The 23,657-nt window shown below is 48.9% G+C and overlaps 2 protein-coding genes across 2 annotated transcripts in view; one reads left to right on the plus strand and one right to left on the minus strand.

The window, feature by feature from the left end:
• Positions 1-18,480, plus strand: part of LOC143404527 (RH-like protein) — a 38,551-nt gene extending 20,071 nt beyond the window's left edge. The window contains exons 6-12 of the mRNA XM_077110084.1: positions 235-369; positions 3,779-3,907; positions 8,676-8,736; positions 9,321-9,324; positions 9,878-9,957; positions 12,917-12,990; positions 18,454-18,480. Coding sequence (XP_076966199.1) covers positions 235-369; positions 3,779-3,907; positions 8,676-8,736; positions 9,321-9,324; positions 9,878-9,957; positions 12,917-12,990; positions 18,454-18,480 — 510 coding nt within the window. The remainder of the gene's footprint in view (positions 1-234; positions 370-3,778; positions 3,908-8,675; positions 8,737-9,320; positions 9,325-9,877; positions 9,958-12,916; positions 12,991-18,453) is intronic.
• A 1,514-nt stretch (positions 18,481-19,994) lies between these two features.
• Tmem50a (transmembrane protein 50A) overlaps positions 19,995-23,657 on the minus strand; it is a 32,080-nt gene continuing 28,417 nt past the window's right edge. The window contains exons 6-7 of the mRNA XM_076861015.2: positions 23,252-23,312; positions 19,995-20,456 (exon numbers count right to left, since the gene is read on the minus strand). Coding sequence (XP_076717130.1) covers positions 20,411-20,456; positions 23,252-23,312 — 107 coding nt within the window. The 3' untranslated portion in view covers positions 19,995-20,410. The remainder of the gene's footprint in view (positions 20,457-23,251; positions 23,313-23,657) is intronic.

The following is a 23,657-nucleotide window of genomic DNA, read 5'->3' on the forward strand; positions in this document are numbered from 1 at the left end:
CCCTGCCCACTGATTCCCTGTGTGCTTCCGGATCAGAAGGACTGCTGGCTCCCAGCCTGAGGGGTGGGACTGGGGCAGGCCCATGGATGAAGGCCATGTCGTCCCCACCGAGGGACAACAGAGCAGGAGGGACATCACGGGGTTGCTCTGCAGCCGCTTTCCAGCCCCGGGCAAGGCGGGTCCTCCGGCCTCGCCTCCTTCACCCCCTCCTTCACCCCGGCTGTTTCTTTGCAGGTTCACGTGCACAACGCTGTGCTGGCTGGAGGCGTGGCTTCGAGTGCGCCAGCCTACCTGATTTCCTCCCCGTGGATTGCCATGGTGCTGGGCCTGCTGGCTGGCTTGATCTCCATTGGGGGAGCCAAGTGCCTGGTAAGGAATTGGACAAGGAATACCCTCTGCTTGGGCTTGATCAGCAGACTCCTGAGTCCCTGGTGGGCACTATGGGGGGCCATGGGCTGGGTTAGGCGTGTGCTGGTCCTTCTTAGGTTGACTTCAAAGCCCGGGAGAGGGACCCACCCTGGCTGGCTGGTGCATGGGTGCTGGGGAACAAGTACTTGGCTCATTCAAATTTGCTCAGGCAGAAGAAGGATCTGTTTTAAGGATGCCAGGGTTTCTAGAACCCAAGGACAGGGATGTTTCTGGAAACCCTGGAATGACTGCATTTGAAAAGATGCCAAGAAGTTTCTGCTCTGCTTCTTTCTTTGCTTTTCCTGAATATCTGCTCTATTCTCACTCTGTGGACCTGCCTCCTCTTCTGCTCCACACAGTAGAATGTGGTCTTTTGCTTTAAGGAAGCAGCCAGGTAGGGCTGGGGATATAGCTCTGTTGGTAGAGTGCATGTACAGGGCCCCGGGTTTAATCCCCAGCAAAAAAAAATCAGCCAAGTAGAATCTCTTGGTCCCAATTCCAAATTTTCTGGAAAAGGGGCTCCTTGGTTCAACTTGGACTGTGTCACTTAGGCTGGGGTGGAGGGGCTTATGCATAGGTTGCTGCTAACAAACTGTGTGGGTGGGAGGAGCAGCACCCAGAGAGGGAAAGCCCGTTTGATAATCCAGGTCCTGTCCACTTTGGATAGTTTAATTCTTCACAGGGATGGATTTTTCTTCCTTCAGTGCTCAGTAGGTAATGATTACACCAGAATCCTGCACACTAGCCAATCGTATTTCTAAGAGAAATGTCTAGGGACAATAAATCCTAAAGAGTTTGAAGACTGACACAGAGAAAAAGGACTTTTGAAGACTGAATTTGGATAAAGGATGGATATTCCAGGAGTCATTTCCAACTCAAAATAAAGAATCCACCAAAGCTTGATTTGACCAAAGATAAGGCCGTCTGCTTTTCATCTCTGCATGTGAACAGATGTCTTTTCATGTCCTCTGGCTTTGAAACCCTGAGATGAAAGGAGGATATGAACAACAAAGGTGCATAACAAGGCTGGGCACGTGGCGCCCTCTGGTAATCTCAGCGACTTGGGAGGCTGAGGCAGGAGGATGCCTCAGCAATTTAGCAAGGCCCTTTCTCAAAATAAGAATAAAAAGGGACCGGCGTGGAGGCGCATGCCTGTAATCCCAGCAGCTTGGGAGGCTGAGGCAGGAGGATTAAGAGTTCAAGGCCAGCCTCAGCAACTCAGCAAGGTCAGCCAGGTGCTACTGGAGTTTAGAGGTCTAAGCTGGCCTGGGTCGGGTCAGGAAATGTGTCCTGGAGCAGAAGATATCTGAGGAGACTGGTGACAGGTAAGTCATTGAAGAAGCGAGAAATGTATTTGAGGCAGAAGGAGCTGCGTGAACAACAGCTCCGCAGCGAGGAGAGCACGCGGCCAACCAAGAGACAGAGAGACGTTCTCGTGGCCAGAGCACGGGGTCCCCTGGAGCTGGTGGAACCACAGAGGTGGAAGGTCACATCGCCCGAGCTGAAGGACTGACCTAAATTCTTATTCTGAAGACAATGGAGGTTCCCGGAGGGACAGCCTGAAGCAGCTTGCACCTGGGCTGACGGAGGAGGGAGCAGTGGATGGGAGTCGGTGGCGTGGTCAGGGCCTTCCTTCGGACTTCACCTTCAACTTGTCTAGGCCAAGGTTCACCCCACCCCGCCACAGGGGATATCTGAGAACACCTTGGTGCAACTAGACGGGGTGCTACCCGCATGTAGAATGTAGAAGCCAAGCTGGGCGCACACCTGTAATTCCAGCGGCTTGGGAGGCTGAGGCAGGAGGATCGTGAGTTCAAAGCCAGCCTCAGCAAAAGCAAGGTGCTAAGCAACTCAGTGAGACCCTGTCTCTAAATAAAACATAAAACAGGGCTGGGGGTGTGGCTCAGTGGTCGAGTGCCCCTGAGTTCAAGCTCTGGTACCAAAAAAAAAGAATGTAGAAGCCAGGTTGCTGCTAAACATCCTACAAGGACAGGCGGCCTCTCCCTGCTCCCAGCACGGAATTATCAACCTCAAATGTGAGTAATGACCACACGAGTCCCTGGCTACTCAGAGTGCAGGCCGCAGAGCTGCAGCATTGGCACCACGGGGAGCTTGTCAGAAACTCCAAGTCTTGGCTGGGGCCGTGGCTCAGCAGCAGAGCACTTGCCCAGGGCAGGTGAGGCCCTGGGATCCATCCTCAGCACCATGTAAAACTAAGTAAGTAAAATAATAGCAGAAACGACAAATCTCGGGCCCCACTCAGAGCCACTGATTGCTCTCTGCATTTGAACAAGTGTCTCAGGGGATGTAAGTGCACGTTCAAGTCTGAGAAGGGCTGCTTCTTCTATTTGTTTAAAATTTATTCTAATTTGTTATACATGATGGCCGAATGCAACTCATTGCATATTACACATATAGAGCACAGTTTTTCAAGTCACTGATTATACACCAAGTATTTTCACACCATTTGTGTCTTATACATGAACTTAGGGTAGTGATGTCTAACTCGTTCCACGTCATTTCTATCCCCTTGCCCACTCCCTCCGCCTCCCTCCCTTTCCTCTAAGGTTCCTCCATTCCTCCAATGCTCTCCTCCATCACCATTATGAGTCAGCCTCCTCATATCAAAAAAAATATTCTACCTTTGGTTTTGGGGGATTGGCTTGCTTCACTTAGCATTATATTCTCCAACTTCATCCATTTACCTGGAAATGCCATGATTTTATTCTCTCCTAATGCTGAGTAATGTCCATTGTGTGTATACACCAAAGTTTCCCTATCCATTCATCTACTGAAGGGCATCTAGGTTGGTTCCATAAGTTAGCTAGTATGAGTTGTGCAGCTTTAAATATTGATGTGGCTGTGTCCCTGTAGTATGCTGTTTTTAAGTTCTTTGGGTATAGACCAAGGCGAGTCACAGCTGGGTCAAATGATGGTTCCATTTCAAGTTTTCCAAGGAATCTCCATACTGCTTTCCAGATTGGCTACACTAATTTGCAGCAATGCATGAGTGTGCCTTTTCCCCACATCCTCGCCAACACTTATTGTTGCTTGTATTCTTGATAACTGCCATTCCGACTGGAGTGAGATGAAATCTTAGTTTCGATTTGCAGTTCTCTAATAGCTAGAGATGTTGAACATTTTTTCAGGTTTGTTGATTGATTGCATATCCTCTTCCCAGAAGTGTCTGTTAGGTCCTTGGCACAGTTATTGATTGGGTTATTTGTTTTTTTTGTGAGAAAGGCTTCTTTAGGCCAGCATCACGTCCATCACCCTTGGTGGCCTGGATACCTAGGATCTGTAAAAAAGGATGGGGAGGGAACAGGGGAGTGTCACTTGCAGATATACTTACAATGCCATTTGTCCCCAGGCGAGTTTTAACTACGTGCAGGTGACCCAGGACTTCAGCGGTGTGCACTACACCTTCGGCCTGCCGGGCCTGCTCGGGGTGGCCACCTACGTCGTGCTGCTGCTCTGGACCTCTTCATCCAAGATGTGGGTACCTCGGCTCACTTCCCAGCCCTGTCGCAGTGCACCAGGAAGTGTCCCCAGAGCCCTGGGAGGCGGGTGCATTCGGGCCCAGGCACTTAGTAGGCCTCAGGAAATAAGTTGGTCGATAACTTCTTCCTATGTGACGGTTGTCACTGGATGCCACAGAGTTCAGGTTGAGGTCAAGAGCCCGCAGGGGCTGGTCTTGAAGTCAGTCCCTCCAGTGTCCTGCTGGGATGCCACAGAAACTCTCCCTCCTTGGTTGTCCAGGTGTGACTGGGGACAGTGAGGCTGTCTCTGCTCATGGGTTGTTGGGAGGCTACGGGGTGCCCATGATGTAAGGTTAAGATTTAAGAAGTTGAGGTAGGAAAGTCCTAAGCCAGCCCCAAGGCACAGAGAGCGAAGGGACCTGGTGGCCTTCTCACTGTGAGGGGGGATCACGGGCTTCTGGACAAGAGGCAGGTTATGTGTCCCCCAGAAAATGGATAGCAATAAGCCCTCAACTTATCAGGATTGAACTCAGGGGCCCGACCACTGAGCCACATCCCCAGACCTATTTTGTATTTTATTTAGAGACAGGGTCTCACTGAGTTTGCTGAGGCTGGCTCTGAACTCATGATCCTCCTTCCTCAGCCTCCTGAGCTGCTGGAATTACAGGCGTGCGCCACCGTGCCCAGCTTGTGTGAGCTTTTGCTGGATGTGGCTCCTATAATTGAGACTAACATTTTTACAGATGAACTGATACAGTGTTGATGTGATCACTCATATCATCGTTTGCTGCTTGCTTTCTAAGTGCTACTCATTGTACTAAAAAAAAAAACAAAAAAAAAACTGTTTACAACCAGTGATCTGCCCAAGGTCGCTTGGCTGGAACCTGAGTCTAAGGGTGGCTGAAGTGGGGTTTGAGCTTGTGATTGGAAGCATCTCTGAGAAACTGTGGAGGGGTGGAGTTCTCTTCTACCTCTTGGATCCTGGGGAGCTCCAACAGTTGAGGTGACCATAGCCCCAAATTGTAGGAAGCTTCTGGGGTGGGGAGCCGTCCATGCAGGAGTACTGAGTGAGGAGGACCCCCGGCCCGGGAATGGGGAGGGTGGTCTGTGTGGAAAGGCACCTGGGCAACGGGTACCAGTGATGTGTCGGCCACTGTTCTGAGAGCTGTGTTACTCTCGGTAAATTGCTTCCTCTCTCTGGGCCTCAGAACTCCCTTCTGTGAAAGCAGGGTCCCAAACTCAGAAGCCCGAAGGAGCCAGGCAGATCACATACACAATGAGGCCTACCCAGGGAGGCTGGTGGTTACTCTTTAAGTCTAGGCAACCATTACTGTGCAGGGGCCCGGGCTCAGTGTCACAGGTCCAGTGTTTTCAAGAGAAGCCAGGATCCACAGCTCGGCACGTGCTCCCCAAACACTGGTGAAAAGACTCAAAATCATGAGTAACATTGGGTGGACCGAATTCTGTGGGGAGTTGCAGACCTTTAACCTGTGGACCATCCACCTCCAAGTCCCCGGTTCTTTGTGGTTCTGTGATTCTCCAGGGTGGGGATTCTCTTCAGCATCACCAGGGAACTTACTAGAAATGCAAATCCTGTGGCCCCACCCAAGCCTACTGGGGATAGGACCTAACAATTTCTTTTTTTTTTTTTTTTATACTGGAGATTGAACCCAGGGCCCTTAAATACTGAGCCACATCCCCAGCCCTTTTTTGTGTTTATTTTGAGACAGGGTCTTGCTGAGTTGCTTAGGGCCTCACTAAATTGCTGAGGCTGGCTTTGAACTTGCGATCCTCCTGCCTCAGCCTCCAGGGATTACAGGTGTGTACCACTGGGCCCAGTTTAACAATCTTTTTTTTTTTCTTTTCTGGACTGGGGATGGAACCGGGGCTTTGCACATGCTAGGCAAGCACTGTACACCCGAGCTGCACCCCCAGCCCCAGCGCTGTTTTAACAAGCCCTCTAGGCGACTCCCATGCAAGCCTGAGTTTGAGACTCACTGGCCTAGAGGGGGGAAAAACTCAGCAGTAGTGCGCTGGCTCCTGTTCTTCAGGAGGACGGAGCCTTCACTAGCGCTTGCTGATCGCTGTGGTGTCAATCCTCCTTTCAAGCCGCATCACGGAACAGAGCTGGGCCGAGACGGGATCCATCAGTCCTGGGAGCCTGTGGGGTCAACAGGGCAACTCAGCGAGGACCAAGCAGAAGTGTCCTCTCAACTCTGCAGAAACCGGGCAAAGTGAAGGGCAGAGGGACAGCCATGACCTCTTTTGGTGAGACCTTTGGTCTGCTAGAAGCAAAAGCCCAGCCGTTAGAGGCAGTCAGACTAGGGCGGTATTTCACTATCCTGTGACTGCAGGCAGGATCCCAGCTCTGCAAGTTTCTGTTTTTGTTTTTGTTTTGCCAGGTGAGGGATGGATCATGTTAGGCCGGTGCTGTGCCCTGAGCTGTGTCCCCAGTCCTCAGCCTCTGTTTTATATCTGCTCAATGATATAAGATCTGTGTCATGGGAATCCTGTGAAATTTGATCATTAAAGGGTTCAGGAAAGTGTCTGTTATGGAGTAAATACCAACGCATGGCCCCCCCACTTTTATTTTTTGGGTACCAGGGATTGAACTCAGGGGCACTGAACCACTGAGCCACATCCCCAGCCCTTTTTTATATTTTATTAGAGACAGGGTCTCACTGAGTTGCTTAGGGCCTTTCTAAGTTGCTGAGGCTGGCTTTGAACTCACAATCCTCCTGCCTCAGCCTCCTGAGCCACTGGAATTAGGTGTGCTCCACTGCACCCAGCTATGGCCCCTGTTTTTAGGATGTTTATTGATGTTCTTTCTTGCAACAGGCAACTCTATCTAATGGAAGGACAGAGGGTGGAGGGAGCTGCAGTCAGAACACTTAATGTAAAGATGTAGGTCAGTGACTTGATTAGCTTGGTGATACCGGGCGAGTCAGTTGACTTTTCATCAATTCTATGAACAATTTGGCCAGTTTCCTGTTCAGATAAGTCTGCGTGACCGAGTCTGTGTGTAGATGTTGTGCTGTGGTCGGGATGGGCTGGATTTTCAAGTGATGAGAAGAGTCACAGAAATAATGCCGAATTGCGCATGCGGATGTTCTTTTTCCATTTCCAATTTTCACTCAAGCCTTTGATTGATGGATGGGGCTGGGGGTAGGGGTGGGGTAAGGGGGGATGGGGGTGGGGGGCAGCAGTCTCCCTCCTTGAACTGAGATCTCCGTACCCTTAGAACTCTGGCAGGCCTCCCTCCCTCCACCTGTGGGGAAGATTTTAGCAACATTTTTGTTCTGTTGTATTTCTTTTTACAGCCATCTCCCATGTCCTCCTTTCCTTTAAGTTAGTGATACAAAGTTGCCTTTTGAATTCATTTATATAAAGAGAAAAAAGTCTGTTTTTTAATCTTTTTTTTTTTTTTTTAATATCTTTATTTTTATGTGGTGCTGAAGATTGAACCCGGGGCCTTGCACGTGCTAGGCCAGTGCTCTACCGCTGAGCCACAACCCCAGCCCACCTTTTTTTTTTTTTTTTTTTTTTAAATAGCATCTATGGTTAAGTATGTGAAGATGAACCTCCAATGCTGAAATTTGGAAAAGTTGGCTCCGCTTGGCGGCCACAGTCAGGCCTGCCTGGCTGCAATCCCAAGAGCCCCTGGTTCCAAGCTGCAGAGCTGGGTGCTTGTTCACTTTCCTCACCTGGACTTCTGCTCTGGGAAGCACCCATGTAAAGTCTGGCTCAGAAGACTGCAGACAGGATTGTGTGAAATCTGCAGGCAGAGCCAGGCCTGGCATGGGGGTGGGGACACACCACTCCCGGGAACTATTAATGCAGTGATGAATTCTCCTTCATCCATTTCTGCTTTCCCATGGCCTCAGGACAGTCCAAACTGTGGGTTATGGGCCAGACGCAGTGGCACACGCCTGTACTCCCAGCAAGTCAGGAGGCTGAGGCAGGAGGATCACGAGTTCAAAGCCAGCCTCGGCAACTTAGGAAGGCCCTAAGCAATTCAGCAAGACCTGTCTCTAAATAAAGTGCAAAAAAGGGCTGGGGATGTGGCTCAGTGGTTAAGTGCCCCTGGGTTCAATCCCTGGTACCAAAACAACAACAACAACAAAAAAAACCTATAAATAAACAAATAAAAATGTGCATTATGGGTCAGAAGATACAGGCTTAACTTCTATTCTGCCACTTGTTATTTTTAAAAAATATTTTAATTAGAGTATAATCTACATCCAGAAAAGGAAAAATATCAAGGTATCATCTGATGAGTTTTTCTGTAAACAGCACCCAACACCTCTCCATGCCTCATCCAGGGTCACCACTAACCTGGCTTCTTGCAGCCTCCGACAGTTTTGCCTGCTTTATGCTTTATGTAGGTGCAGCCGCAGAGGCGGCCTGTGCTTTGCGGCACTGTGGCGATTCATCCATGTGTTGAGCACTGTTGCAGACTGTTCCTTTTTTCACTGAAGTGTAATGTTCCATCATGCTTGGTCTTAATTCATACAGGTGACTGAGTGGCAATGCAAAGGGGGCCAATATCATTAGAAGGAGAACTTAATGTTTCTCATAGTTCCGCTGCAAGGAGAGGCCCAGCACCCTAGGTGGGGGCCACACAAACCCATATCACAGGCAGGAGCCAGGTGGCAGACAGCATGGGACGGTAACTGGCCCAATGTCTTTATGACAATAGCAGCAGGGGTGTAACTGGGTGGGGATGTCCCCTGTTGGGCTGGAAGTGAGGACACATGTGTTGGAGTTCATGAGCTTCCTTGTCTGCAGAGAGCCAAGCTGAAGGAGAATGAGGTAAACAACTCTGGCCAGGAGTTTGGCCCTATGGCCGGTGAGTCGCGGGAGGACAAGTGTCCCATCATGTGAAGACGATGTGATTTATTGTCCGCTATTGATGAGCACGTGGGTAGTTTGGAGGGAGTATGAATATTGTGGAGTTGCCCCTGTGAGTGTTCTAGCACATTTGTTTTGAGAATGCGAATGCACTTCTGTTGAGTTTAGGCCTAGAAGTGGAACTGTTGTATCATTTGGTGTCCAAATGCCAAGTCTTGGTCACTATCACCGGTTTTCCATGACAGTGCACGCATATCTAATCACCAGTAGTATGGAAGAGTTCCCCTGTTTGTGTTCACTAACGCTTAGTGTTTTCTTTCTTTTTAATTAGCCATTTAGCTATCAACATAATGTTTCATTTTAATTTCCTCAAGGATTAGTTAAAAGGAGCACTTAGCTGGGCATGGTGGTGCATGCCTATAATCCCGCTCCTCGGGAGGCTGAGGTAGGAGGATCACAAATGTGAGGCCAGTCTCAGCAATGTAGTGAGACCCTGTCTCAAAAAATGAGGGGCCTTGGCTGCTAATCCTCCACACCTGTCCTGCAGGAGGGTCAGCGTGACCTTCCCCCCCATGCCACCAGGTGGGTACTGTCACCCTTCCCCCACTGCACAATAAGCGGCCAGGAAAGCCAGGTTTATTGACTGGCCAAGATGACACAGAAGTGCGGTGGGTTCCTCTTTTCAAAGGGGGACCTGCCCACCACCTGAGGAGCTGTGAGACCAGAAACAGAAAAGACTTAAAAACTGCGTGTTTTGCAGGACGGTCTGTGGCTGCAGTGGAGGAGGGGGATGAGGCTCAGTGAACCTGGGAAGTCACTCCCAGCTCCCAGGACCCTGTACTTATTTAATTTTGAAAGTGATGCTCTGGGGTCTGGGGGGGTGGCTCAGGGGCCTGTGCGAGGCACTGGGTTGGATTCTCAGCAAGTGATGCCCTGGGGTGGCCTTGGGAAGAGAGGGGACCCGGGAATATAGCCCGGAAGTATATTCCAGGAATATGGGGTGATGATAGGGACCAGCTGGGTGGGGACCGTGGTCTCCTCGTGTGGCCCATCCTGGCAGTGGCTGATGCCAACTGTCCTTTCGTCCCTGACGACCTCTGCAGTGGTGCCTGAGTGACCCTCCGCTTTGCCATCTCTAGGACTGGCAACCAGATGCTCACGATGACGGGGGCTTTCAGCTTCGCCGTGTTGATGAGCCTGGCCTCGGGTCTCCTGACAGGTCGGTATGACGCAGGCCCAGGCTCCGGGGGCACCCTCCCCTCCCCCCCCCCACGGACCCCTCAGCTCCAGCTCAACGAGGCAAAGGGCTCAGACCCTGATTTAAAAAAAAAGAAATCATAGAATGATTTCAGAGATGAGCTGGGAGAGGCCACCACTCCTGCCCAGGGCTGCCGGCTGCACTTCACAAGCAAAGCCTCCTGTTGGTCAGGCCCCCGTGGGGCGTGCCCTAGGAGGGGTGGAAGCCAAACAGAGGCCCAGTGGCACAGAAGACACGATGGGCTGCGTGACACTGGCCTTTCCTCGCTCTGTCTGGGCCCGGTTAGCTTCTCTGCAAATGAAGGGATTGCAGTGATAACCACTGGGCTTCCTGCCCACGGGGAAAGTATGTGAAGATGATTCTTGAAGGGACCTGGGTCATTTTAGGGCATGAGATTGGCTCAATGCCTGGCCTTAGCTGTCAATAAAATCTGAGATGACTGAGTGGACACAGAGGAGCGCTGGCTCCGTGAGCCGACGCTCTGCTCCTGGTGGCCGCCCAGCCAAGCCCCGCCAGCCAAGCCCAGGCTGGGCTACTACTGCCTTTAGCGAATGGAAACTCAAGGCACCCACTTTTCAAATTCGGAATTAAATCAGCACCCTATATTCTACCTGGCAACTCTACGTGGGGACTCTCAGACTCCAGCTGCCGTCCTCGCTGGTATTTACAGGGTGACACCGACTTGCACACTGTCTGGGGGGCGCCTGGGAGCCAAAAACAGAACAGTGGGAAGGACACCTGTGCACTCCCGGGAGAGCAGAGGCCAACTCTTTAGGAAGCTGGTGCCTAAAACAACCTGGGTAGGGCTGGCAGGTGGCTCCATGGTAGTTAGTGTCCCTGCCTGGTGGGCTCCAGGCCCTGGGGGGGCCCCCCACACCACACACAAACTCTGAAAAAACCTGGACAGTGGGAGGGGCCAAAAGCCTCAAAACAACCAGAAAGCACCCGCTGAACTGCTGAAGCCAGTCCTGGGGCTGGCTAAGGGAGGCCCCACTGAGCCTTGGGGCCTGTCTCCAATGCTGTCCAGCTGGGCGGGCTTCCCAGTACCAGTAGATTCCAAGCAGCAGATGAGAGGAGGATAGGTTTCCAGGGGTGACAGACAGGGGCAGAAGTTGGAGGTGGAAACACAGAGCCCAGGAGAGGACAAGCAATTGTCAAGAGCCCAGAACAAGAAACGCTTGGGCAGCCAGGCGCAGACCAACAGGCTGGCTGGACACAGGCCTCGAGGCACATGGCGCGTTTCATGGATGGATGTTCCTAACGATGGCTCTGTTTTTTTTTTTTTTTTTTTTAAAGTCTCTAAATCTGTCCAGTATCGTCTCTTAAGACAAGAAAATATATTTTAAGCCAGGAGTGGTGGTGCACGCTTGTAATCCCAGTGCTTGGGAGGCTGAGGCAAGAGATTACAGGTTCAAGTCCAGCCTCAGCAACTTAGCGAGGCCCTAAGCAACTTAGCAAAACCCTGTCTCAAATAAAAAATAAAAAGACTGGGGATGTGGATCGGTGGTTAGGTGTCCCTGGTTTTAATCCTCTGTCCTCCCCACTCCACAAACACACACACACACAAACATTTTAGAGAGCTGTTCATCAGTGATAAGGGGAAGCCTTAGTTATCTGGAAAATTCACATAGGCACTAGAGAGGATTTGTGAATAATTTTAGCTATATGATGAGTGCTGTTTACACCCTGAATGCCAATACCAATTAGAGGTATCAATTCACAAAGAAAAATATCAATTCACAAAGCACATGCCTTCTCTTGTTAATCTTATTCAATACACTGGAACCAATCATAATTTAAAATGCCAAGATAGCTGGGTGCAGTGGTGTGTACCTCTAGTCCCAGCTCCTCAGGAGGCTCAGGCAAGAGGATTGTTTGAACCCAGGAATTAGAGGCCAATCTTGGTAATACAGTCAGATACTTGTCTTTTTCTTTGGTATCAGGGATTGAACCCAACCACTGAGCCACATCCCTATTTTGTGTTTTGTTTAGGAACAGTGTCTCACTGAGTTGCTTAGGGCCTCAGTAAGTTGCTGAGGCTGGCTTTGAACTCATGATCCTCCTGCCTTAGCCTCCCGAGCTGCTGGGATTACAGGCATGCGCCACCACACCTAGCTAGACCCTTGTCTTTTAAAAACCTCCCCACATATGTATAGGGATAAACCCAAGAGGAGCATTTTCTGGCTGCAAATAAAAGGTCAGCACTCACTCATGAAGTGTCACTCACGACATGTTCTGGAAGTTCATCTGACTGCAGAGCCAAGGGACACTGAGGGTCAAGCTCTCTGGGCAGAGACTGGACAGGAAAAAGAATAGGAATAAAAGCAAGTGATTATAACTATCCTCTCTACATAAGTGGAGTCTGTTTTAAAAATTATTTTTAGTTGTCAGCAGCCTTTATTTTGTTTGTTTATAAGTGGCGCTGAGGAGTGCACCAGGGCCTCACCCATGCCAGGCAGCGCTCCACCACTGAGCCACAGCCCAGCCCCCACAGGTGGAGTCTTGAGTTGAGGTCTGGGAGGTGTTGGGGCCCGTGCAGACTGACCGGCCAGGGTATCTGGGGAGTCTCCGTCCATGGTGGCTCTTGTGTTTTGAACGGGTCAGTTTTTGAGGGAGGCACCGGCTGCCAGGGACTCTCTGCCCCGACTCGGGAAGGGTGTCAGAGCCGGGGCCGCTGAACCTGCTCAGCATCGTCTCAACCCTTTGGCAAATGCTGCTCTTGCCCATTCCTTTTAGAAAAAGTCCACGGAATTAGTGAAACAGGTCCAGGAAGGACAGTGCTTCCACTTGCCTGACCCCAAAGGTGGGCCCCACGGGTTTCTGTTGAGACCCCAAAGTCTATGCACAGTGTCTTGATTCATCTTGAGATCACAAAGGCTGCGCGCCGAATGTTTTAACACCGAATTATCATTTGTTTAAGGTTTGCTTCTAAGACTCAAAATCTGGAAAGCACCTCATGAGGCTAAATATTTTGAAGATCAAACTTTCTGGGAGGTAAGATTTTTTTTTTTTTTTTTTACCAACTCACATGATAGCTTTTGAGTGGATAAGATTAAAAAGATATCTGGGTGCACATGTTAATGTGGTGTTTATCAGACAAAAAAATGAGGTGAACAGCATCTGGGAGGAGCAAAACCATGGTGCATGCGCATGAGAGGGGTGTGTGTGTGTGTGTGTGTGTGTGTGTGTGTGTGATGGTGATGGTGCAGCTGGTAAAGGTTATCATCACCCCAAGGCCTCGATGTCTCTGAAGGTCAGGGTGGAGAGAAGAGCCACTGGCCACACTTGCCCTCCCCATCTGGATGACTAAGCAGGCAGAGATAGTAGGACAAGAGGGTGATGGAACCTGCAATGTAGGAGCCCAAGAAACCCCAGGGGCCCATGCGGCCGGCTCCCTGCCACCCTTTAACAGATGCTCAGAGTGGAGGCGTGGCGGGTGCAAGCCCTCACAGTGAGTGACAGCCCTGAATCTAGAACCCAATTCTGGATAAACTAGAGTGGACGCAGGGAAACGTGTAGAATAGGAATCTGGGGTCTCTTAGCCAAAGGATCCAGCACTTATAGGACTCAAGGGCTGTGGCGGACTCTTACAGCGTAGCTTTCACGGTTGTGACTGCTCTAGAAAGGAGGTCAGGACCATGCCTGTCGCCCCACTGCCCTCCTCCCTTAGATTCACACCCCCAGCACACACAGCACTCTGATGTGTGTCCTTGGGAAACCAATCCTCCAACCAGTGCCATGGGCAGGCTGGGCAAGCAGGGTCAGTGTGGCCAAGGGAGGCTAGCCAAGAGAGGTCAGGTGAAGGCCCAGCCTCGTGCCCTGTGAGAAGAGGCACCAGCTCTTCTCCCAAACCAGTCCTTCCTTCACCAACCTCCAACACGCTGACCACGAAGGAGACACAGAAGCAGCCTTGCTGTGGGCCTGGGCAAGCGTGCTGTCAGGGAACAAGCAGAGGGGACCTAGAGAGAGAATGGCCTCTCCTTCCTCCTTCCCTTCCAACAGCTTGATTTAGATACTACCGACGTGCCATGGATTACATTTACTTAAAGTGTACTCACAATTGGATACATTCCACATGGCTATGACCCCATCATGCAGTCAAGACAAGGAACACGTTCATCACCCCCAAACATTTGCCTCTTTGAAATTGCTCACTCTTTATCCCTCCTTGTTCCATTCCCTGGCACTTGCTCAACTACTTTCTTAAGTATAGTTTTCTTTTTCTTTTTTCTTTTTTTTTTTTTTTTTTGGTACTGGGACTTGAACCAGGGGTTCTTTATCACTAATCTACATCCCCATCCCTTTTTGCATTTTTTAAAAGTTTGAGACAGGGTCTCACTAACTTGCTGAGGGTCTTACTAAGTTGCTGAGACTGACCTCAAACTTGCAATCCTTCTGCCTCAGCCTCCTGTGTCGCTGGGATTATAGGCATGCACCCCAGTGCCCAGCTGAATAATTATCTTTTTCCTATCTCACTAGGCTGTATGAAGATCAAATGAAGCAATAATATTTGTAACAACATCCTGGAAAATACAAACCATTAAGTGAATGTGGAAGTTTATCACTAGGGGTTTAGCCACCCAGGGAGGGTTGTGTGAACACAGTAGCTCTCACAGAGCAAGCCTGCTGTTTCTGATTTTGTGCTAGATGCTTTTCAGCTTCATCAGATTTTATCCTCACAATAAGCTTGCATGAGGGCGAGTATCCCAATTTTAAAGATAAGGAGATTGGGGCTGAAGGACTTTAAGTAACTTGTCCAAAATGACAGCTAGTAGATGGAACGAGAGGAATCAGAACAGATGTCTCTTTGGCTCCAGAGACACCACATATGCACATGCTGTGGGCAGCCAGCGGAGAACAGCTCTTCTGCCCACCACCACTTGGGCAGTCTGCTGATTTATTTTCTTGCAGCTCAGTGGAACCATTTATTCAGAATAATACCATTTTCAGCTTGCATTTGAAAGCCAAATATCCATTAAAGAGGCAAGGATTCAAATTTGCAGAGCTGATAAATCCAGGGGAGTTTTTTTTTGTTTGTTTGTTTAACTGTCCAAGACATTTTAAACATTATTGGATACCCTTATTGTACTTCATTGAACCAGTTGAAATTGAAAGGACCATTAAAGCTAGCTCCGGGGCTGGGAGTGGGGCTCAGTGGTAGAGCATGTGCTTTGCTTCTCTGAGGCCCTGGGTTGGATCCCCAGTGCGTAATAATAATGATGATAATAATAATAAATGAAGCTAGCTCAGCTGTTCCTTCCCTAGGGGCCCACACTTTGGTGCTGTCTGAGAGGGGGCGTCCACCTCGTCCTTGGAGAGGGGGCGTCCACCTCGTCCTTGTCTGGTTTGCGAACACGTACGCGTTCATGCACTAGCTTATTCCCCTACGTGAACTGCTAATCTGTGACAGACATTTAAGTTCTGGGAGACCAACTTAAGGAAAACAGTTCTGGGTCTCAAGGACACAGATGTGCTAATCTTTTGTTTCCCTGTAGTCATGGTGATTCTCAATGGATACTGATTTATAAAATTCAGTTCAGAACATATTTTTTCATGGGTCTTGTTTTTGCTAAGAGAATGAACCATCTCTCAGCTCCTTCAGTTCTTTATTTCAATTAATAAACCATGGACTTTATTTCATGCTTTGCAAAGCACACAGATTCCCTGACATCTACTGTTTAAAATTAACTCCACAATCAACCTCTCTGAAGTCGGATGAGGAGCTTTTTTGTGACTCTCCAGAGGGCAAGCTCCTGTTCTGAGCACGGTGAGGTGGACTCAGGAAGTGGGGCTTAAGCACTTAGCTGGGGGGAATCTTCGCATGTGCACAGATCTACCCAGTAAGGACTGTCACCCTGGCAGTAGCTGCTGGAAAAATAAGAGGAGGGAGGTCATGGGTTGGGGATGTCATGGAAAATGAACTTGAAGTTGCACTGGACTGGGCTAGGCAGCTGGAACTGAAAGGGCCTCCAGGGAAAGAGACCATTTGCGAGGACAGATGGAGCGTGTAGCAGCCCGGATCGGTGGAGTCTGTGGAAAGGCTGTGAGGTGGCTTGAGCCCTGGTGACTGGAAACTCCCAAACTGGAGTGGGGCAATTTTGCCATAAAATGAAAGTTTTAGGGGCTGGGGATCTAGCCCAGTTGGTAGAGTGCTTGCATCACATACACAAGGCCCTGGGTTCCAATTCCCAGTATCAGAAAAAAAAAGAAAAGAAAGTTTTGCATTCAGTAGGGTGGCAGGACCAGCGTGCAGGGTGGACAGTATGCTGCGGATCATCCGCGGGCTTCTGACTGCAGTATCTGCAGCACCACACCAGGAGGCCCCTGGTGCTGCGGGTGGAGCCCAGGGCCTTGGTGTCTTCAGCGTGTGCTCTGCCACCTAGTTACACCTCCAGTGCCTGGAGGTCGCTTTTTAAATGATTTTATACAAGAAATATAAATATCGTTACCCTCTGGACCCAAAAATGCAGCAAAATGTGTTGAGTTCCTCTTGCTGTTTTAAGCAGATGATTTATTGCATAATTTTTTAAATTATGCAATTTAAAAAACCTAGCCGTGCCACCCTGGTATCACCCCCTTCTGGTTTTAAATAAATGTTCTAAGCACACAGGAGGGTCCAATAAATGGTTGTCAATGGAAGGAGAAAAGCCAGCTTTTAAAGTAGGAAAATAGATCAGGAGCCTGCGGTGGCCCTTTCTAGTCTCAGAGGCTTAAGAGCTCTGTTCTGGAAGGGGTTCTGCATGCTGTCCTTGCTCACTGGGCAGGCGGAGGCCTGGGCAGTTCACATTGCTGGGCTCCATTTTTTTTTTTTTTTTTTTAAATGTATAAAATGCGATCGGGGTTGGGGATATAGCTCATTTGCTTGCCCCACACGCACAAGGCCCTGGGTTCAATTCCTAGCACCAAAAAAAAAAAAATTTTTTTTTTAAATAAAAATAAAATGAGATCTAACTCCACATTCTAAGAACACTCTGGAGGGCTGAGGCTGTAGCTCAGTGGTGAAGTGCTTACCCTGCATGTGTGAGGCACTGGGTTCAATCCTCAGCACCACATTAAAAACAAGTAAAGATACTGTGTGTTCACCTACAACTAAATAAATATTAAACAAAACAAAATGCTCGAGTCAGCCAGACCTGGGCTCTCCTATGTTCACTCATGTGAGCTTGTAGAACACTGGCCTCCCCTCTCTGCAGTGCAGGTAGTGCTAGCAACTCTCTCACCGGGTAGTTGTGCCCTGATGATCTGTAGGAAATGCCCCCAAGGTCAGCACCCCATCTCCAGCCAAGGACTATGACCCAAGGTCACAAAACACACAGTGCGGCTGCTCGGCAGCGTGGCAGGCTGACCCGGCACTAAAGAACTTGGTGTCCTCGGCCTGCAGAAGAGGACACCCGAAGGATTCCTAAGGACTGGTACGGAGAAGAGTACTTCTCCCTATGAGGCCCAGGGGATGATGCAGTACACACTTCCGACAATTTCAACTGTTTGCAAAATGGAGTGTGCTACTCTATGTGACAAGAGTGAGCGCCCAGGGCTGGGGATGTGGCTCAAGCGGTAGCGCGCTCGCCTGGCATGCGTGCGGCCGGGGTTCGATCCTCAGCACCACATACAAACAGAGATGTTGTGTCCGCTGGAAACTAAAAAATAAATATTAAAAAATTCTCTCTTAAAAAAAAAAAAAGACTGAGTGCCCAGTTTCCATTACTAGAGGTTTTCAAACAAACGCCAAGTGACTATTAATCTAAATCGCCAGGTATCTGAGGCACACCTATAATCCTAGCAACTCAGGAGGCTGAGGCATGAGGATATCCCAAGTTCAAAGCCAGCCTGGGCAACAAAATTTTAAAAAAGTGTTCAGGGGCTGGGATTGTGGCTCAGTGGTAGAGTGCTTGCCTAGCACATGTGAGGCACTGGGTTCAATCCTCAGCACCACATAAAAATAAATAAAATGGGCTGGGTGTGGTGGCACATGCCTGTAATCCCAGTGGTTTGGGAGGCTGAGGCAGGAGGATCACGGGTTCAAAACCAGTCTCAGCAAAAGCGAGGTGCTAAGCAATTCAGAGACCCTGTCTCTAAATAAAATACAAAATAGGGTTGGGGATGTGGCTCAGTGGTCGAGTGCCTGCGAGTTCAATCCCCAGTACTTAAAAATAAATAAATACATAAAATAAAAGTATTGTGTCCATCTACAACTAAAATAAACCAATAAAAAAATTAGGTTCATATAAGCTTCAAGATTTCAAGCCACAGCTGCATGAGGTGGTGCACACCTATAATCCAAGCTACTGGGGGCAGAGGCAGGAGGATTGCTGATTGAGGCCAGCTTCAGGAACTTAATGAGAACTTGTCTCAAGGAAAAAAAAAAAAAAAGAGGGCTAAAACTGGAATCAGTATGAATATAAAATGTAAGAGGAACAGGGTTCATCTCTAATATACATGTTTGCTTTGCTTTTACAGTTTCCTCACTTGGCTGCTGGATTTTAAGCAAAAGTATCCAAGAATAACACGACAGACTGATCTTGGAAACCAGCCAGCTTCCTGTCCCTGGTGCCCATCTTTGTATGTGATATCACTACAGCAAGGTCTTCTTATGTTGAGTGGCACAAGGTCAGAGATGGATTTGACATTAAAAAATAAAAGACTGAAAACTTGCTTAAGTAGTAATTTAATGATAGTTGCAAATAATATGATTTCATTAAAGATGATACTACCAATATATTTGGTTGCAGACACATAATTAAGGTTTTGGTTCAATTCTATTAACAATCCTTAGATTCTTTCTCATGCTTAACAGAAGGGTGCTAGCCAGGTAACTGTCTGCAGCAGCAGAGCAGAGATACGAACTGGGAAAATGAAGAACTCACTCACATTCAGTCCCTGCAAACATGCTTTTAGCCCAGCACTCTGAGCTTCTCCTGAATTGCATTGTGGGGACAGAGGCTGGGGTCAACCGTGGGATGGAGATGGACTGTCTCAGGATTGAACTAGTTACCTGACCTTGAGGGAATAAGTGTCCATGGTCTGAGTCCTTTCATGTATAGAAGAGTGGATGGATTTCAACTCGTGAGATGCCCTCCCATGTCCACATTCTATACATCTATGCAAAAAAACTCATAAGCCCCTGGGCATGGTGGAACCTGCCTGTAATCCCAGCAATTTTGGAGGCTGAGGCAAGAGGATTGTGAGTTCAAAGCCAGCCTCAGCAACTTAGCAAGGCCTTAAGCGAATCACTGAGACCCCTATGTCTAAATAAAATACAAAAAACGGCTGGGGATGAGGCTCAGCGGGTAAGCGCCCCTGGGTTCAATCCCTGATCCAAGGGGGGGAAAAAAAACCCAAAAACCTTGTGAGTCGTTTCTTGGGGGATGACAGCAGCAATATTTCCTTTCTTTGAACAGTGTCCTGATGACAGGGAAATATTCAAACTAGCAGTAGGCAGACAGTGGCTGACATGGAAGAGTCCCATACATCCAATTCATCTAAGATAGAGCTTGTGTTTCACGCAGGCTAACGTGTACCCTATTTTGCAGAGATAGGAAGCCTGGGGGACACAGGAGTTCCAAGAGGAACAGACTCAGGGCTCCTGGTAGCTAATATGTCATTATGATTGACCTTGCTGGTCTGTTGAGCTGAGTGGTTCAGCTCAGATATAAAATGAAACACAGGATCCAATTTATTATCAGAACAACAAAGAAATGGTGTCACCTGAGAGCAGGTGTCAAGTCCTTCTCCTTTCCCTCTTTCCCTCAAAGGTAAACTTGAACGTCAGAGTCCAGGACACTGTGACCTGGCTGCGTTACATCTTTCTTCCTTCCTCCCAAATCGGTGGCAGTGGACGAGTGCCCGGCAGCTGGGTCACAGGCCTCTCTCTTCCAATGTGCTCACTCCCCCATGGGAGCCCCTCAGGTGCTACTTATGCAGAAATGTGGACAGAAATTGTTGGTAAAACTGCATAAACCAAAACCAAAGTATAATGAGAAAGAAGGCTGGCCACTGAATAGTTTTGAAAAACAAGAAAATGTTTATATTTAAGATTTGACACAAAGAGGCTACAATTAAATAACCACATTAAGTCTTGGGGCACTTCACTGTAGTTTTGGACCTCAAATCAATCAATTCTTACATTCATAAATCCATAATTTCTTTTGTGACTTATTTTAATTTTACAAATCAGACCATGATAAAACCCGACAGGAGTCCTCGTGTGATACAGTGTCCCTCGGCGCTGCAAGTGCACACCGCAGGCGACTGGGCTGGCTGCCGCAGGCCTTCCGCGGTTGCCCTCGTGACTTCAGCACTGCGCACCTCGAAGCGGAGACTACACTGGAAATAAGTTTAGAAAATGGCTTTACAAAATACTGGGGGTGGGCGGTGGGACACCCACGCAGGGCTGCGAGCTGCATGAACCGTGCCTTCACTGCCACAAGTCTTCTGTGCGGCCAAACTTAAAAACCAGTCCTCTGTGGATAAAGCAGAAACACCACGTGACTGCCCAGAGTGGTAGAAAGGGACAGTATGAGACTGGCGGGACATGAGCACCAGAGTGATTGCTCAGACTGCCTCTCCGCGGCCCAGTGCCCTCCCATCCTGCTCAGCCATGCTACTGGCCACACCGCCTTCTCAGACCTCACCCAGAGGTGCTGGAAGGGCATGTGATGCTTCCAAGTCAGCTGACGCTTTGACCCTCACATATCTGATTTTGTCAAATTCACTCAACACCCTATTGCAGGGCGGGGCTGGACCCTGGGGCTTCTGCTCGCCAGGCAAGTGCCCCCTCACTGAGCTGCTCATCTGGCCGTCAAGGCACCTTTTTTGGGTGTCCCAATGTGCTAGATGCAAGGGCCATAGATAACTGAGAGAGTTCCTGTCCTCAAACTGCTCACGTATGTTACCACAATGTGGCTAGCATGGGGGGAGCACAGAAATGCAGGGTTCAGCCCACCCGGAAGGCAGGAAGGGCTGGTAGGTGACAATGTCTGGGTGGCTCTGGGGACAAACAGGAGTTCAGCTGGAGTTCAGTTGGAGTCTGGTGGGAACAAGAGCCTGCAAGGGATGGACTAGGTGCTTCAGGGAGAGCAAGCAGCACCTCAAAAGGCAAGAGGCCTCAGAGAAGCAGGGGCCAGGGAGGAGTTCGCGCTTGCCCAGCACATGAGCGCCCTGGGTTCCACCCCCCACTGCCCCACCCCCCAAATCTCACCGGGCATGGCAGAGCCAGAAACAAAGCAAAAAAACCCACGAAAAGCCCCAGTGACGGGTGTGTCAGGAAGATGCCCTCCCAGTGCTCTGGCCTTGGGCTCAGGTGACGTGTGTCTATGCTGTCCTCCAGGCCCTCACTGGAGAAGCCCAGAGTGCAGCCATGTTTATAAAAAGCTGTCTGGAGTGTAGAAGGACAAGTAAGAGTCCATCGTGGCCAGGTGACTACTGAAGAGACGAGGAGGAGGACAGGGCACAGAGGCCGCCAGGCTTCGGGGAGCCAACCATAAGGCGGCTAGCTCCCACAGTGCCATGTGGAGTGGACAGGGCAGAGGCCAGCCTGCGAGCCGAGGGCAGCTGGTCCTCAGTGCCAGGCAGTGGGACTGCTTGGAAGAACGGCTCCTATTGAAAAGGGACACCCACGTGGCTCCAGTTGGTTGTTAATGAAAAAGTCAAAATTCAGATTTTTATGTCAACTCTCTTGATTTTTAAATGGTGGCTCAATAACAAAAATAATTCTATACTGGCCAAATAAAACAGCTGTGGCAGGGTTGGGCTGGATGGCCACTTGATCTCTTAGACCCCTCAGAGCTGGGCTTTGTTTTAGAAGGAGACTGGTCCCCTCTAGTACGGACAGCTGCCTCTGATTGCTGGAATGGTAATTGGCACCTCCGCTAAGCACTGTTCTGCTGCACACCAGAACCGCAGGCAATCTGTACAACTGTTCCCACAGCAATGCCCATCAGCTGAACTCAGTTTCAATTTGCTTTTAGTACTGTCACGGAACGTTATTTAACTGAATAACGGTTCTGCTTTAAGTTGGAACCTCAGCATGTGACTTGAAGGAGAACCCTGAACATGGCAGACTCCCTCTCTACACACAGCCACACCTCCCTGCGGAGTAACAGACTCACTCAGATTTTATTTCATAAGGGGGAGGAGAGATTTACTCATTTTATTTTTTTTTAGTGTTATAATCTTTTTTTTTTTTAAGAGAGAGTGAGAGAGAGGAGAGAGAGAGAGAGAGAGAGAGAGAGAGAGAGAGAGAGAATTTTTTTAATGTTTATTTTTTAGTTTTCGGCAGACACAACATCTTGTTTGCATGTGGTGCTGAGGATCGAACCCGGGCCACACGCATGCCAGGCGAGCGCGCTACCGCTTGAGCCACATCCCCAGCCCAAGTGTTACAATCGTAAAGGGAAAAAGGAAACAACTAACTAAGTAACTGGTTGAAGACTTAGCAAAAGAGAAAGTGCCAGATGAATTCACCTCAGATCTCACCACACCAGGCTTTGCAGTTAGACAACCTCAATCTGAATTTCAGCCACCTGGTCTCAGGTTATCTATGTCTTCTGTGCCTGTTTGCTCACATGCAATGGTGTGACACCTTAAGAGTGGCTAGGGGGATTAACAGAATGTACATGTAAATGAAGCACTAAGAATGGTGCCTAGCACATAGTAATTGCTCAATAAGCTTCAGTTATTATTTTCTGCAAAAAAAAGTCAATAGCTTTACTTAAAAACAAAACCCTCTGAGGTTTCTCCATCAGTTTCAGGACACAAGGTTTAACCAAGAGGACATGTATCTTGCCACATCTAAATTTATATTTATTTTCAAACTGACTTTATAAAATGGCAAAAATGCCTGGTGGTGGAAAAGACTAACTGTGAATACCAACTGCTGGCTCTTACTAAGGGCAACCAGTAGTACCTAATGGTTCAAGTGGATAAGAGGCTCTTCTTTTTTTTTTTTTTTAAGAGGTGGGAAGGGGTGGGGAAGAAAAAGTTCTATAGTTTCCCAACCGTTTCTGGATTAGGACCTTCTTTAAAAACTCGAAGAAAGCCACAGACTCTGCCCGGGAACAAGCAGAACCTTCCCCCCCACACTGTTTGCACATGGCAAGGCCTGGTGGCCCTGCTGCAGGAACTCCTGAGACACAGCCTGGAGTGGCTGGGTGGCGGGGGTGGCAGGGCAGGGCAGGGCAGGACAAGCAAACACAACATAGAACATAAAAGAAGTGGATTAAAAGCCGAAGAGGTGAAAAGCGCAAAACCAACTTACCCAAAAAAGATGAAGGCATTCTGGAAAAACACAGCAATTCCAGGATACACTATGGGTTTTTCTGTAAAAAACAAATGAAATATTTAGAAGTTATGACCTCAAAACATTGATTTTTGGATGTACCAGCCAATGTCAGTTTTCTTGCCTTAGGTAATTGATCTTTCTGGTTACTATGGTCGATGCATTAAGTAATGTAATGCGCGCGACAGCACAGGGCTGGCTTAGTAAACAGCAGCTCCCTTCCTTCCCTTCACAAACTTTTTTTTGCCCTCACGGAGCAGAATAAACTAGAAAGAAAATAAAGCGGACTGGTATAGGAAATACAGCAAATGATGACATGCGACACAGGTGGCCAGGAAGGCCTCATGAGAAGCTGACACTGGAGTGAGGACATGAGGAAGAGGGG

This window comes from Callospermophilus lateralis, chromosome 7 (genome assembly GCF_048772815.1).
Source record: "Callospermophilus lateralis isolate mCalLat2 chromosome 7, mCalLat2.hap1, whole genome shotgun sequence".
Classification (NCBI taxonomy): Eukaryota; Metazoa; Chordata; class Mammalia; order Rodentia; family Sciuridae; genus Callospermophilus; species Callospermophilus lateralis.